At 44.5% G+C, this 16,322-nt stretch overlaps 1 protein-coding gene across 9 annotated transcripts in view; it reads right to left on the bottom strand.

The window, feature by feature from the left end:
• Positions 1-8,751, bottom strand: part of pan2 (poly(A) specific ribonuclease subunit PAN2) — a 94,779-nt gene extending 86,028 nt beyond the window's left edge. For 3 of the 9 annotated variants that reach the window (XR_011347408.1, XR_011347407.1, XM_069906363.1), the window contains exons 1-4: positions 8,617-8,751; positions 6,153-6,198; positions 1,944-2,263; positions 133-302 (exon numbers count right to left, since the gene is read on the bottom strand). Coding sequence is in view for 7 of the 9 variants with exons in the window: in XM_069906363.1 (XP_069762464.1) it covers positions 133-302; positions 1,944-2,255 (482 nt within the window). In the remaining 2 variants the exon portion in view is untranslated. Of the gene's footprint in view, positions 1-132; positions 303-1,943; positions 2,264-6,152; positions 6,199-7,701; positions 8,330-8,616 lie in introns of those variants that run through there. The other 6 variants (XM_069906364.1, XM_069906365.1, XM_069906368.1 and 3 more) reach the window with 6 other exon arrangements.
• Positions 8,752-16,322: the final 7,571 nt, after the last annotated feature.

The following is a 16,322-nucleotide window of genomic DNA, read 5'->3' as shown; positions in this document are numbered from 1 at the left end:
GGGATGGGAGAAAAGAGGAATAAAACTGCAGGTACAACCTTACTAACTTTAGTAAACTCATTCAATTCTGTATTCACTTTAATTAACAGTTTTACTTTAATACTGCAGTAAAAATAATTGAAAGAAACTTACACATAATCAAACATTACAAGACCTCCTCGAGTAAAGCATTTGAGGTTATTTTTATTCAAAAAGAGAACTCCACTTTCTATGCTCTGTATCTGACGTACATCATCTGTGGCATTAACTCGAAAGGACGAGTATCGTTCCATAGTAGGACCAAAAAAGGAGGTTGCATGGCCCTAGAGAAAGGTCAAAAATAAATTTAGTTATGCAGAGGATAAATGCTCACTTCCTGAACCTTTACCAAATATGCCTACTTATCTGCTCTTTAGAACACTTTATATTCCCATATCTGCCATTAATTAATTAATACACCTTCAAACAATTTTTTTTAAGAGAAGCATCCAGGATGCCAATATCTGGGAAGTGATCAGTGGTGTTGGCTTAATTTTAAATCAATTGTTAACACTTTATATTCCCATATCTGCCATTAATTAATTAATACACCTTCAAACAATTTTTTTTAAGAGAAGCATCCAGGATGCCAATATCTGGGAAGTGATCAGTGGTGTTGGCTTAATTTTAAATCAATTGTTAACACTTTATATTCCCATATCTGCCATTAATTAATTAATACACCTTCAAACAATTTTTTTTAAGAGAAGCATCCAGGATGCCAATATCTGGGAAGTGATCAGTGGTGTTAGCTTAATTTTAAATCAATTGTTAACACTTTATATTCCCATATCTGCCATTAATTAATTAATACACCTTCAAACAATTTTTTTTAAGAGAAGCATCCAGGATGCCAATATCTGGGAAGTGATCAGTGGTGTTGGCTTAATTTTAAATCAATTGTTAACACTTTATATTCCCATATCTGCCATTAATTAATTAATACACCTTCAAACAATTTTTTTTAAGAGAAGCATCCAGGATGCCAATATCTGAGAAGTGATCAGTGGTGTTGGCCTAATTTTAAATCAATTGTTAACACTTTATATTCCCATATCTGCCATTAATTAATTAATACACCTTCAAACAATTTTTTTTTAAGAGAAGCATCCAGGATGCCAATATCTGGGAAGTGATCAGTGGTGTTGGCCTAATTTTAAATCAATTGTTAACACTTTATATTCCCATATCTGCCATTAATTAATTAATACACCTTCAAACAATTTTTTTTAAGAGAAGCATCCAGGATGCCAATATCTGGGAAGTGATCAGTGGTGTTGGCTTAATTTTAAATCAATTGTTAACACTTTATATTCCCATATCTGCCATTAATTAATTAATACACCTTCAAACAATTTTTTTTAAGAGAAGCATCCAGGATGCCAATATCTGGGAAGTGATCAGTGGTGTTGGCTTAATTTTAAATCAATTGTTAACACTTTATATTCCCATATCTGCCATTAATTAATTAATACACCTTCAAACAATTTTTTTTAAGAGAAGCATCCAGGATGCCAATATCTGGGAAGTGATCAGTGGTGTTGGCTTAATTTTAAATCAATTGTTACTCAAAAGGAAAATTCCAAGCATCAAACAGTTAACAAGTGATACATCGTTCCTTCAATACCAAGAGCTCAGCACACTGCTCAATTTCAATCTTTTAGTTATAAACACTGTATGCCATCCTATCATTCTTTATCTTGTACAAACTAACTTTGCTTGCTCTCATTTCTCTATCTGAAGCAACAGAGTTAAAGTGGTAAATTTGCAACATTGGGGGGCACCGTGATGCTCAATCATCCCAGCAACATGAAAAACGATGAAAGTATAACATGCCCATCCCTGATCCAGCAGCCCACCAAAACCTCCATTCTAAGTCAGGCATTGGCAATCTTTCTTGTTTGCAGAAGCTGTGCTGTACTTACCGCATGATTCCCAACCCAAAGCAATTCATCTTGAAGGTCAAAATGTGACGCAGTTACAGGAACTCCAACTTCTGCAACAACCGTGTGCAGCTCCGAATACATGCCTTCCACAAGATGTACAGATTCAGGCACAGAGACCGACATGCCATCTAACTGAACACCATCTCCGTCCAATTCCATATTCTGCAGCAAGGTTGGGTCAAGTCTGGGATCCAGTGAATGATCAATTGAGCGGTCAAGAGAAGCACTGAGGCCTGGGTGCAAGGGTGATGTGTATTCTCCAAGGCCAGAATCAAGACCATTAAAATTCATGGTTCACTCTGGGGATGCAAAGCAAAAAGGCAGAGGAAAAGCAGTAATTCCAAACAAGATTGCACATATTTTAAGTCAATTATTAACTAGAGTGGGAATATAAAAGAAAAATACAAAAATTCTGGAGGAACTCAGCAGGTCTCACAGCGTCTACAGGAGGTAAAGACATATAACCGACATTACGGGCCTGAGCTCTTCTTCAAGGTATGAGCAAAAAGCAAACAGGCACCTGAATAAAAAAGATGGGGGAGAACAGAAGGGCAGGGGAGGAGTATAGGTGTTTAACAAATCTTATAGAGTTTTTTGAGGAGGTTACCAGGAAAGTTGACGGAAAGGCTGTGGATGATGTCTACAGGAATTTTAGTAAGGCCTTTGACAAAGACCCACATGGGAGGTCAGTCAGGAAGGTTTGGTTGCTCAATGTTCATGATGAGGTAGTAAATTGGAAGAGACATGAGCTTTTACAGGAGAAACTAGAGAGTGGTGGTAGATGATTACTTCTCTGACTGGAGGCCTGTGATGACTGGTGTGCCTCAGGATCAGTGCTGGGAGAATGGTACTGGGTCCATTGTCGTTTGTCATCAATATGAATGATCTGGATGATAATGTAGTAAATTGCATCAGCAAGTTTGGAGGTGTAGTAGACAGTGAGGAAGGCTTTCAAAGCTTGTAGAGGGATCTTGACGAGCTGGAAAAATAAGGTACAAAATGGCAGATGGAATTTAATGCAGACAATTGTGGGGTCTTGCATTTTGGAAGGACAAACCAAGGTAGAACAAACACGGTAAACAGTAGAGTACTGAGGAGTGCGGTAGAACAGAGGGATCTGGGAATACAGATACACAATTCCCTGAAAGTGGTGTCACAGATACACAGGGTCGTAAAGAGAACTTTTTGCAAACTGGCCTTCATAAATCAAAGTATTGATTATAGGAGTTGGGATGTTATGTTAAAGTTGTATAAGACATAGGTGAAGCCAAATTTGGAGTATTGTGTACAGTTTTGGTCACTTAACTACAGGAAAGATATTAACAAGAGGGCTGCACAGTTGGCGCAACACCTTTACAGCACCAGCGATCAGGACCTGGGTTCGAATCCCATGCTGTCTGCAAGGAGTTTGTACGTTCTCCCCATGTCTGTGTGGGTTTTCCCCGGGGGCCCCAGTTTCCTCCCACCATTTAAATGTACCGGGGGTGTAGGTTAATTGGGTGTAAATTGGGTGGCATGGGTTCATAGGCCAAAATAGTCTGTTAATGTTCTGTATATCTAAAAAATGTTTTAAATAATAGATTGAAAGAGATTTACAAGGATGTTGCTCAGATTCAAAGAGCTGAGTTATAGGTAAAGGTTAAATTGATAAGGACTTTATTCCCTGGAGCATAGATGAGGTGTGATTTGATAGAGGTACACAAAATTATGATGGGTGAAAATAGAGTAAATGCAAGATGGCTTTCTCCACTGAGGATAGGTGAGATACAAACCAGAGGACATGGGTTAACGGTGAAAGGAGAAAAGTTTAAAGATAACATTACAGGAAACCTCTTCACTCAGGCAGTGGTAGCAGTGTGAAACGAGCTGCTAGTGGAATCGGTGAGTGCGGGCTCACTTTTGACATTTAAGAAAAAGTTGAACAGGTACATGGATGGGAGGGATATGGTCCATGTACAGGTCAGTGAGACTAGGCAGAATTATTGTTTGGCACAGAGTTTCTGTCTTATAATGCTCTATGCAGAAAATATAAACCTCACCAAGTCCATCACATGCTCTGACCTTCCATCCACTGCAGACATCTTATGTGAGACACCATCTCAAGAAGGTAAGCAACATGATAGAAGACCCCAATCACCCTGGTCACAACCTCTTCTCACTGTCACCTTCAGCAGAAGGTACAGAAACCTGAAGACCAGCAACTCTTGGTTCAAAAACAGTTTTCCATACCCCATCCCCCAACATTTATCAGATTCTTGAACCTCCCAGTACTATACTAACCATAAACTACTCTGGAACCACAAAAAGACCTTTTTGCACTGTTAAAATATCACTTTTTTCTTGCACTACTATAGCTGGGAATATTTATTACCCATTTTTTATATTTATTATCTTTATCTGTTTCCAACTGAATGAATACTATTGGAGTATACCTGCAGCAAAAATTTTGATGTGTGTATAACAGAAAAGTGCAGAACAAAACAAAGGACTCTACATCACCTTTGTTGACCTCACCAAAGCCTTTGACACCGTGAGCAGGAAAGGGCTTTGGCAAATACTAGAGCGCCTCGGATACCCCCCCCAAGTTCCTCAACATGGTTATCCAACTGCACGAAAACCAACAAGGTCGGGTCAGATACAGCAATGAGCTCTCTGAACTCTTCTCCATTAACAATGGCGTGAAGCAAGGCTGCATTCTCGCACCAACCCTCTTTTCAATCTTCTTCAGCATGATGCTGAAACAAGCCAATAAAGACTTCAACAATGAAGACGCTGTTTACATCCGGTACCGCACGGATGGCAGTCTCTTCAATCTGAGGCGCCTGCAAGCTCACTCCAAGACACAAGAGCAACTTGTCCGTGAACTACTCTTTGCAGACGATGCCGCTTTAGTTGCCCATTCAGAGCCAGCTCTCCAGCGCATGACGTCCTATTTTGCGGAAACTGCCAAAATGTTTGGCCTGGAAGTCAGCCTGAAGAAAACTAAGATCCTCCATCAGCCAGCTCCCCACCATGACCACCAGCCCCCCCCCCCACATCTCCATCGGGCACACTGAGCTCAAAACGGTCAACCAGTTTACCTACCTCGGCTGCAGCATTTCATCTGATGCAAGGATCGACAAAGAGATAGACAACAGACTCGCCAAGGCAAATAGCGCCTTTGGAAGACTACACAAAAGAGTCTGGAAAAACAACCACCTGAAGAAACACACAAAGATCAGCATGTACAGAGCCGTTGTCATACCCACGCTCCTGTTCGGCTCCGAATCATGGGTCCTCTACTGGCATCACCTATGAATCCTAGAACGCTTCCATCAGCGCTGTCTCCGCTCCATCCTCAACATTCATTGGAATGACTTCATCACCAACATCGAAGTACTCGAGCTGGCAGAGTCCGCAAGCATCGAATCCATGCTGCTAAAGACCCAACTGCGCTGGGTGTGTCACGACTCCAGAATGGAGGACCATCGCCTTCCCAAGATCGTGTTCTATGGTGAGCTCTCCACTGGCCACCGAGACAGAGGTGCACCAAAGAAGAGGTACAAGGACTGCCTAAAGAAATCTCTTGGTGCCTGCCCCATTTACCACCACCAGTGGGGTGATCTCGCCTCCAACCGTGCATCTTGGCGCCTCACAGTTCGGCGGGCAGCAACCTCCTTTGAAGAAGACCGCAGAGCCCACCTCACTGACAAAGGAGGAAAAACCCAACACCCAACCCCAACCAACCAATTTTCCCTTGCAACCACTACAATCGTGCCTGCCTGTCCCGCATCGGACTTGTCAGTCACCAACGAGCCTGCAGCAGACGTGGACATACCCCTCCATAAATCTTTGTCCGCGAAGCCAAGCCAAAGAAAGATGACGGTAAACTCATTATCACACCTAACAAACAGACCTTCAAATCAAGACATGCATGAGGATTTGGCTAACTCCCAAACAACCTTCATTTGAACGCTACAAGGTGAATTTTTGTAACATCTCCATGATTTATTGTGCTCAAGGTACAAATCCAGTCAACTTTTCCATTTTACATCACTAGTTAATCCCCATTCATCCATGCAAACCATTTTTTTTGTCAAATTCACAAGATCCAACTTTTTTCTTAAAAATTAGGCATTGTATTATTTGGCCAGGCTAACCATGAAAGCAAATATGCAGCAGGGATACAAATGTCTGGTTTACACTTACCACTGACTTCCAAGGTCCAATCTTCCATGCATTTATCAAGTCAAAGCTATGAAAATAAGAGCAGCATAAAATCACTCCAAATTGCAACCTATTTTGAATTAAAAAGTAATCACAGCAAAATTCTGAAGAAGAAACACATTCACATCCGAGGACCATTTCCCCAATACTATACAAACACAGAAGTCCTAAAATTTTCTTTTTTCAAAAGATGTGAATAACTTGCTAGGCAGTTAATGGTTCCTAATCCAAGTGGACCACAATGCATTTGTGAATGTAAACATTGCCAAGCCATTCAACACCAGAGAATATTACAGCCTATCGACTTACTTCACATACACACTTGGACATTTCCAGGAGCTGGTTACTGGATAGTAATTACATCAAATTAAAATTTTGAACACTTTGCTGTACCATCTGAGGGCTATCGAGTTCAGTCAGGAAATAGGGGGCACATGTCAGGCATTGGCAGCTGCAGACAAGCACATCCCTTGATGAGTACAAGGGATGCAGGAGTACACTTGGAGAGTACTTGGAGGTACACAGAGAGTGGTGAGTGTTTGGAATGCAATGCTGGAAGTAGCGGTGGAGGTTGGTACAATCGTGACATTTAAAAGATTCTTGGAGAGGCACATGGATGTTATAAAAATTGAAGGATTATGCACGTGAGGTTGCGAAGGGCTAGATTGATCGTGGAGTAGTTTGATATAGGTTAACACAATATCATAGACCAAAGGGCCTGTACTGTGCTACATTAGGGAAAACAGGAGGTCTAAATGAAAACACAGAACAGAAAGCATTACAGCACAGTACAGGCCCTTCACCCCATGATGTTGTGCTGACCTCGATAAACCAGCTCCACAAACTAAAGTTTCCCTATCACACACTCATAACCCTCTAATTTTCTTGCATCCAAGTGCCTATCTAAGAGTCTATTAAATGTACCAGCCTCCACTCCCACCCTGGCAATGCATTCCAGATGACTCTGTTTTTTTTTAAAAAAAAACCTTACCTCTGATGTCTCCCCTAAACTTTCCTCCCTTCACGTTATACAAATATCCTCACATGTTTACTACCGTTACCCTTGGGGAAAAAAAGTACTTGCTGTCCAACCTATCTATGCCTCTCATGCTCTTGTAGATCTCTATGGTCATCACTCAGCCTTCTTCACTCCAAAGATAAAGCCTCACAAGTTCTCCAATCCAGGCCACATCCTGGGGAACGTCTTCTGTCCCCTTTCCAAAGTCTCCACGTCCTTCCTGTGATGGGGCGACCAGAACTGCACAGTGTTCCAAGTAAAAACACAATGCTGGAAAAAAAACTCAGCTGGTCAAACAGAGTACCTTTATAGAGCAAAGATAAAGATACATAACCAACGTTTCGGGCTTGTGCCATTCATCAAGATGTGAGCTAAATGGCTTTATTACAAACCTACCAACTCCCATAACTACACTTCTTCACACCCTGCAAGAATTCTATTCCTTTCTTTCATTATTACTTGAAGGTAACCAAAGTTTCAGGTTTGAGCCCTTTATCAAGGAATTAGCGTTACCACTAATGCAGACTCAAGGAGAGCAGCAAGCGTAGATACAGCGCTCCCGCAGAGTCCAACTGTCCACTCCGACTGCTGTCAGCTCCACACAGCCTTTAAACGGCTTGTTATCGAAGCCAACTGTGCTTTTACTTAAAATTTCGTGACCACGGGTTCTGCGCCCAAGACAGCAGCACCTATGATTGGCAGCAGCCATGAGGTGTGGCAGACTCCAGGGAAGGAGAGGACTGGTGCCGGGCACCAGAAAACAGGGAGACCAACCGCCCTCCACCGTCTGAGAAGTAGGGGAGACGGCCCACAGGACACCGACAAACCAGTGAGGGGTCCTGCGGCACAGACAGTCGAGGTAAGACGCCCAGGAAGGACGCCGGCTGCTGGAGACTGCGGTCAAGGGAGTCGTGTGCGGGCTGCGGACTGGCCAAAATGGGTACCAGAACCAGGACGCGAGAGGGCACTGAAGGGTTCCTGACCGCTGGAGCTCAGGTGATCGACTGTTTGGACCGGATTCTGCGGGAGCGCCGGAGGCAGATCCACGGACACTCGGTGACCCCGGTGGGGGGGACTCTCTTTTGCTTCTTTCTCCGACAGTAAGAGGCACTTCAGGCAATTTCTGCTGATGGTGAATCTGTCTGCCTCACAACAGGCAAAAGGATGACGCTTTTTATTACATGACAATAAATGGAATCTTGACCTTCGCTACATAAAGAAGCCTGTTTGACCTGCTGAGTTTCTCCAGCCTCGTGTTTTTACCTCAACCACGGGGTCTGCACCGCTTTACACAGCACCCGGTTTCATATAGGAGCCCCTCCAGGCCCCTCCAGGCAAGCCCAGCATCCCACCTATTCGTGTGGCCCCTTTCACTCATTAAACTCCATGGCCGCGGCACGTTCATTACGTTGCAAGAGTAAAACCTACCAGCGGTTCCTCCGTAACATTTATCACGTCGCACTAATCACAGATAATAGAGGGAGGAGGGAACAAATAAACAGGCCGACGATTCAAATCCGGACCGACCACCACCCAAACCCGCCGCCCCTTATTGACAACCATTTCACCCAATCCGGAGTTCGCAACCCACTCCCTTGTCAACCAATGGGAGGAGCAGGGAACAAAAGAAGGCGGATTCTAGAACGGTCGGGTATGGGTGCCGCGTGGAACAGTGGGCGCTTGCGCAGCCCAAATTAAACGCCAAGGATTTTCGCCGGATGATGGGTGGAGGGGAGAAGGGTGAGGAAAGGGGGGAGAAGGGTGAGGAAAGGGGGGAGAAGGGTGAGGAAAGGGGGGAGAAGGGTGAGGAAAGGGGGGAGAAGGGTGAGGAAAGGGGGGAGAAGGGTGAGGAAAGGGGGGAGAAGGGTGAGGAAAGGGGGAAGAAGGGTGAGGAAAGGGGGGAGAAGGGTGAGGAAAGGGGGAAGAAGGGTGAGGAAAGGGGGAAGAAGGGTGAGGAAGGGCATTTTGTTTTCTAATTATAGGTGCCCCCTTCCTAATGTTGGAAGGTTTTGAATATAAAATCTTAATGCAGGAATTTGAGTACATAATCCAGGGAAGTGGAGGGAGTGCTGCAGCGGTATGGTCACTTTACAATTAATGTTAAGCTTGCTCTTTAATGGGGATACACAAGATCCCATAACACATTGGGTTAAAAGGTGATTGATGAGGTGGGGCAGTGGATTTCAGTCAGATGTTCCTCATGGTCGGCTAATTCAGAAGGTGCAAATACGACCATAAAACATAGGAGCATAAATAGGCCATTCAGCCCATTGTGTGTGCCATGCAATTCAATCATGAGCTGATCCATTCTCCCACTCAGCCCCACTGCCTGGCCGTCTCCTTTTGATGCCCTGGCAAATCAGGAACCTAGCAATCTCTGCCTTAAATAGACCCAATGACCCAATTCCACGGATTTATTGCCCTCTGGCTGAAGAAATTCCTTCGAGTCTTTATATCAAGCGGATACCCTTCAGTCCTGAAATTGTGCCCTCTTGTCCTAGACCCTCTCACCATGGGAAACAACCTTTCTACATCTACTCTGTCTACCAGCCAAGAGCTGTCAAACACTCCTCCAATTATGTGTATGTGGAAAAAGTAGGGAGGGGTCAGTTTGCAGGTGATACAAAGATTGGTGGAACTGTGGATAGAGTAGAGGGTTATCAAAGAATACAGCAGGATATAGATCAGTCACAGATGTGGGCAGAGAAATGGCAGATGGAATTTAATCCAGACAAGTGGGGGGGGGGGTGTTGCACTTTTGGAGGTCAAATACAATGGTGACTCTTTACAGCATTGATGTGTGGAGGGATCTGGGGGTCCAGGCCCATCACTCCCTGAAGGTGGCCACACAAGCAGGTGGGGTAGTAAAGAGGGGGAGTGGGACACTGGGCTTCACGGGGCAGGGCCCTGAGTAGTAAAGCAAGGAGGTCACATTACTGCGAGCTAAAACTTTGCTGGGGCCGCACTTGGAACACTGTGTGCAGTTCTGGTTGCCCCATCACAGGAAAGACGTGGAGGCTTTGGAAAGGGGACAGGAGAGGTTCCCTGGGATGTGGCCTGGATTGGAGGGGATGGGTCACAGGGAGAGGTGGGACAAACCTAGGATGGTTTCTCTGGAGCATCGGAGGCTGAGGGGAGACCTGATGGATGTTTGTAAAATGATGAGGGGCAGTGATAGGGTGTGCAGTCCGAATGGTTTCCCCAGGGCAGAAGTGTCACAGACTCGACGATGTGTTTAAACTAAGAAGGAGGAGGTTTAAGGGAGATGTGTAGGGCAAGATTTTTTACACCGAGACTTGTGGGTCCCTGGATGGGGCTGCCGGTGGAGGAAGCAGACACAGTAACGGTTTAGAGGCTTCTAGATAGACAGGCAAATATGCAGGGGGTGGAGGGAGATCTGACTGATGCAGGCAGCAGAGTTTTAATTTGAGTGGGACATTATGTTCAGCAGACACATGGGCCAGAGGGCCTGTTCCTGTGTTGTACTGCTCTATGTTCTATTCTCTATTCTATTTGTTACGGCATGGACTAGTAGGGCCGAACTGGCCTGTTCTGTGCTGTAAATGGTTATATGGGAGTTCTCTGGTAATTGGAAAACAAGTCTTATGAGGCAAGGTTAGCAGAGCTGGGACTTTTTTCTCTTTGGAGTGTTGAAGGATGAGAGGAGACTTGATAGAGGTCTTCAAGATTATGAGAGGCATAGATAGGGTGGGCAGTCAGCGTCTGTTTCCCAGGGCAAGATCAGGATACACCAGAGGACGTGTGTACAAAGTGAAGGGAGGGAAGTTTAGGGGAGATATCAGTGGTTAGTTTTTTTTTAAAACACAAAGTTGTGGGTGCCTGGAATTGCCTCGCCAGGGATGGTGATAGAGGCTGAAACATTGGGGGGATTTAAGAGACTCTTGGGCAGGCACATGGATGAAAGAAAAATTAAGGGTTATGAGGTAGGGAGGGTTTTTTTAAGGTTATATAGGTTAACACAACATCGAGGGCCGAAGGACCGGTACTTTGCTGTCATGTTCTGTGTAATTTTGCTGAAGCTTATCCCTAAATCAACACCAAAAAACAGATGAACAAATGATTTATCTCATTATATTCTTTCTTGTGAATTTGGTTTATTTTGAAGGTCCTGTATAACTACAGAGACCGTTCCCCTCACCCCCACACCCCGAGGTGTTTTGATTATTGTCACTCTATTGTTTTGCAATTATCATATCAGAACTCAGTTGAAAGGCAGCGGAAAATATCTAATAAGGGGGTTTAATCGGATACTTTGGGAAAATAAATACTATTCCCACTGGTTGGTGAGTCAGTAATAAAGAGTATTAAATTTTAAGATCGTCATCAAAAGTAAAAAGGGACAGGTTAGGGTTTTTTTTGTTGAGTTTTTTTTAAGACAATGGAATGTCCGATTAGAAAGACTCAGGGAAACAGGATCCGTCTTTGCCGTTAAAGGGAAGTGAAAACAAGGAGGAACTAAATGGTGACAAACTTCAGGCTTGCTCACCCCACTTCAATGGCAGCCAAGGGTCTGTTTCGTGGAGGTCTCAACTCCTATCTAGGTTCAGGCTGGCCAATGACGAGGGCTTCGTTTCATTCCAGAGCAGCAGTCAACAAGTTGGGATTTTTAATTACAATCTTTGTGGCCACTTCTGTAACTTTTTAGTTTGGATTTTTTTTTAAAAAATGTTTATTTTAAATTCTGCTGGAGGGAAAACTCGATGTGATTTGGATTATTAGTCCATGTATCTGGATTACTAACAAGCTAACTGAAGCAGAGATTATCATTCCATGCAAAACAAGATTGCATAACTAGTTGAAAATATAAACTGAGAGGAAGAAATGGTTGCACTCAGACTCAGTTTAGACTCAGACCTTGGGGTACAAGGACGTAGCTCTTTAAAGATGGTAGCACAGGTAGAGTAGTGAAGAGAGTGTTTGGCATGCTTTCCTGCATTCAACTGCTGGGACGACAAGTTGAAGTTGTACAAGACATTGGCGAGGCCACACTTGTAGTTTTGGTTGCCGAGCGATAGGAGGGACATTATAAAGCTGGAAAGGGGACAGAAGAGAGTTATGAATTTATTGCCAGGATTAGGGAAGTTGTTATTGCAAGAGACTGGAGTGCAGGAGGCTGAGAGAGGATCTTACTGAGGTCTATAAAAATCATGAGGGGCACAAATAAGGTGAACAGTAACAGTCTGATTCCCAGAGTGGGAGAATCAAGATGAAAGGATGTAACTATAGGGTGGGGGGGGGTGGGATTTAGAAGGGGGGATTTAGAAGGGGGCGGGATTTAGAAGGGAGGTGAGGGGGCGGGATTTAGAAGGGAGGTAGGGGGTGGGATTTGGAAGGGAGGTGAGGGGGTGGGATTTAGAAGGGAGTTGGGGCAGGATTTAGAAGGGAGTTAGGGCAGGATTTAGAAGGGAGTTGGGGCAGGATTTAGAAGGGAGTTGGGGCAGGATTTAGAGGGGAGTTGGGGCAGGATTTAGAAGGGAGTTGGGGCAGGATTTAGAAGGGAGTTGGGGCAGGATTTAGAAGAGAGGCGAGGGAATAGGATTTAGAAGGGAGGTGAGGGGAGAGTTCTTCATTCAGAGGGTGGTAGGCCCATGCAACGAGCTGCCAGACAAAGTAGTGGAGGCATGGACATTATCTTTCTGGAACAAACACTTGAATAATTCCATGGATGGGAAGGGATTGGAGGGGTCTGGGTCCAATGTGGGCAAGTGGGACCAAAGCAGGAGGGCATGTGGTTGGGCACAGACTAGCTGGGCTGTGGGATTGACTCTGTGGTGTAGAACTCCATGACATGATTGGTAAATCAATCAATCCTCATGGTTCTGCACAGGGAAAGAAGGACCTCCCCTCGTCACCCTCAATGGAACATGCTTTATTTTCTGGTGGCTCCACTTGCTGGTGGACGACGAGCCATGTTTTCTGAGGAAGTCCCGAGCTCTGAGATGAAATGCAGGTTGAAGAAGTGACGACTGAGATTTTTCAGATTCAGAGGTCAGATTTCTTGTCAGTGTACATATACAACATCACATACAACCCTGAGATTCTGTTTCCTGCAGGCCAGGCAGAATCACCACTTATTGGTAGTGCAAAAACAATCTGTACACAGTGGCTGCTGCAAGTAGGAATTTCAGTGCATTGGTACATTGTACGACTATAAATTCAAAGTATTTGCTTGTACTTATAAACAAATAAAGAAATGTAAACAAACTGTGCAGTGCTGAGGAAAAAAAAATCAATAAAGTGCAAGAGTCCTTAAATGAGTCCCTGCTTGAGGAGTCTGAGAGTGGAGGGGTAGCAGCTGTTCCAGAACCTGGTGGTCTTGTGGCACCTCGTTCCTGATGGTAGCAGTGAGAACACAACGTGCGCTGGGTGATGTGGTGGTGTGAGATCCAGCCAGGAGTTTTCCCTTGCTCGTGAGCAGCGACGAGAGGAATTCTTTGACCTTGCTGAATGTGAATGGCACCTGCTCAGTAAGTACTATTCGCATAAAGGCACACAGCGAGGTCACACGAAGCCTTACTGGAAACAAGGAAGTACGCCATGATCCTTCTCCTGTTCCCATTAAGGAGACACCCGATCTCTGCAACCATCAGCAGGAGCCTGGCCGAGATCCTGAAGACATCAACTCATTGTGGTTAACTACTGTATGTATATATGTATCTGTTTGGCCACATCCATTGGCCGACTGTAGCTGTGCCACCCCCCCCCCCCCCCACCTTGCTGGCCGACTGTAGCTGTGCCATCAAACCCCCCTGCTGGCTCCTAAATAAAGGTGACTGTCCCTCAGCCCCTCTCCTCAGTTCGGGACAGTTGACCAGCAGGGACATGTCTTCATTCTATTGCGAATATAAGCCTATCAGTTTCGCTCAACTTCAGTCTTTTGGAGTCTTAGAGATGTAACCTGGACCATCTAGGAATAATGGTACACAGTTTCCTAAAAGTGGAATCTCAGGTGAAGAGGAAGGGCCTTTTGATTGCTGGCCTTTATAAATCACAACATAAGAGTTGGGAGATAATGTTAAAATTGTACATGGCATTGGTGAGGTGAAATTTGGAATATTGTGTTCAGTTTGGTCACCTAATTACAGGAAGGATGTGAACAAAATAGAGAAGATTCACCAGACAATACCTGGGATTTAGCACCTAAGTTATAGAGAAAGGTTAAACAAGTTAGCTCTTTATTCCTTGGAGAGTAGAAGGTTGGGGGGGGGGGGTTTGATAAAGGTCTTTCAAATGTTGAGGGGGATAGATAGAGTAGATGCGAATAGACTTTTTCCATTGAGGATAGGGGAGATTCAAACAAGAGGACATGAGCTGAGGTTTGGGGGCAAATGTTTAGGTGCAACACAAGGGGAAGCTTCTTTACTCAGAGAGTGGGGTCTGTGTGAGATGAGCTTCTGGTGGAGGCAGGAACAATATTAACTTTTAAGAAAAATTTGAATAGGTATATGGATGTAAAGGTCTGGATAGCTATGGGCAGAATGCAGCTCAGTGGGATTAGGAGAATATAAGTGTTTCGGCACGGACAAGAAGGGCCGTGATGGCCTGTTTCTTTTATATGGTTAAAAAATGTAAAGGAGATGTTAACTGTGCTCAAATATCAAGTTTAATGAGGGAGGGGGAGGGAAGTGATGTGTCCACTTTACAACAGGGTTTCTGCATAGTGTGGGCACTGACTAACTAAATATTTTATACTTCTTATCTTTTTCTGTACTGAGGTAATTTAATGTGGACTATTGGATCTGGGTTTTTTTTCATGAAAGGAGTGAAACACAGAAGTCTACAGACACTATGAATTTTGTAGTAAAAACTCACTGAAATGGCCGGTCTCGCAGTGTCCATAAAAAACAAAGATATATTGCCAAAGTTTTGGGCCTGAGCCTTTCTTCAAGGAATAAGATTTTTTTTAAACAACATTGGTGAGGCTGAATTTGGAATATAGTGTGCAGTTTGGTTGCCGAACTACAGGAAGGATATCAGTAAAATTGAAAGAGTGCAGAGAAGATTTAATGGGATGTGGCCAGGTCTTTAGGAGTTGAGTTACAGGGAAAGATTAAACAGGTTGGGACTTTATTCCTTGGACCGAAGAAGAAAGAGGGAAGATTTGATAGAGGTTTACAAGATTGAGAGGTGTAAACAGTGGATGCAAGTAGGCTTTTTCCACTTGGGGGAGATAAATACGAAAGATCATACTTTTAAACTGAAAGGGGAAAGGTTTAGGGGGAACATGGGGGGGGGGAAGTTCTTCACTCAGAGAGAGGTGGGAGTGTGGAACGAGCTGCCAGTTGATGTAGTGAATGGGGGCTCGATCTTGAGTTTTAAGAATAAATTGGATAGATACATGGATGGGAGAGGTCTGGAGGGTTATGGAGTGGGAGCAGGTCAATGAGACTAGCGGAATAGTGGTCAGCACATATCAGAAGGGCCGAATGGCCTGTTTTCTGTGCTGTGGCGTTCTCTGGTTCTACAAACGACCTGTGTGGCTGCAGCAAGTAGGAATTTCGATACGTTGGTACACTGTCCATCTGTGTATAACTGCCAAGTTTCAAAGGATTTGCTTGTAAATGCAACCACACGGCCATGGACTGAGAAGGGAGAAAAGTTGCTTTTCTCTTTATCTGCAGTTTTTAATCGGACAAAATAACTATTGGGCTTTATTCAATTCCTTTGTATCATACATACACGAGACCGATTATTTACACCCCATTAATCCTACAACCACCCCCCCCCCGGTACGTTTTGGAGGGTGGGAGGAAACCTGAGCCCCCCGGGGGGGGGGGGGGAGCCCTACGCAGACACGGGGAGAGAACGTACAAACTCCTCGCAGACAGCGCCGGGATTCGGACCCCGATCGCTGGCGCTGCCAACCGTGCCGCCCAGTACCTCGATGGGCTGCGGGCATGACTGGCGAGGTCAGCGTTTCCCCAAAACTGCCCTTGAATTTGATGACGAGTCCGGTCACCAAGTCTCCCCTCCAGACTCGCACAAGCTCGCCACTCACCTGCCCGTCCAGGTTCAGCTGCAAATGAGTAAAAAACTATGGAGAGATTGGGCTAAAACGAAGTTATCTGTGCCTTCATTGACTCAACTTTCCGCGGAACGAACACGCAGCTCTT

This window comes from Narcine bancroftii, chromosome 12, assembly GCF_036971445.1.
Source record: "Narcine bancroftii isolate sNarBan1 chromosome 12, sNarBan1.hap1, whole genome shotgun sequence".
Classification (NCBI taxonomy): Eukaryota; Metazoa; Chordata; class Chondrichthyes; order Torpediniformes; family Narcinidae; genus Narcine; species Narcine bancroftii.
This window is presented reverse-complemented; position numbering and strand designations above follow the sequence as displayed.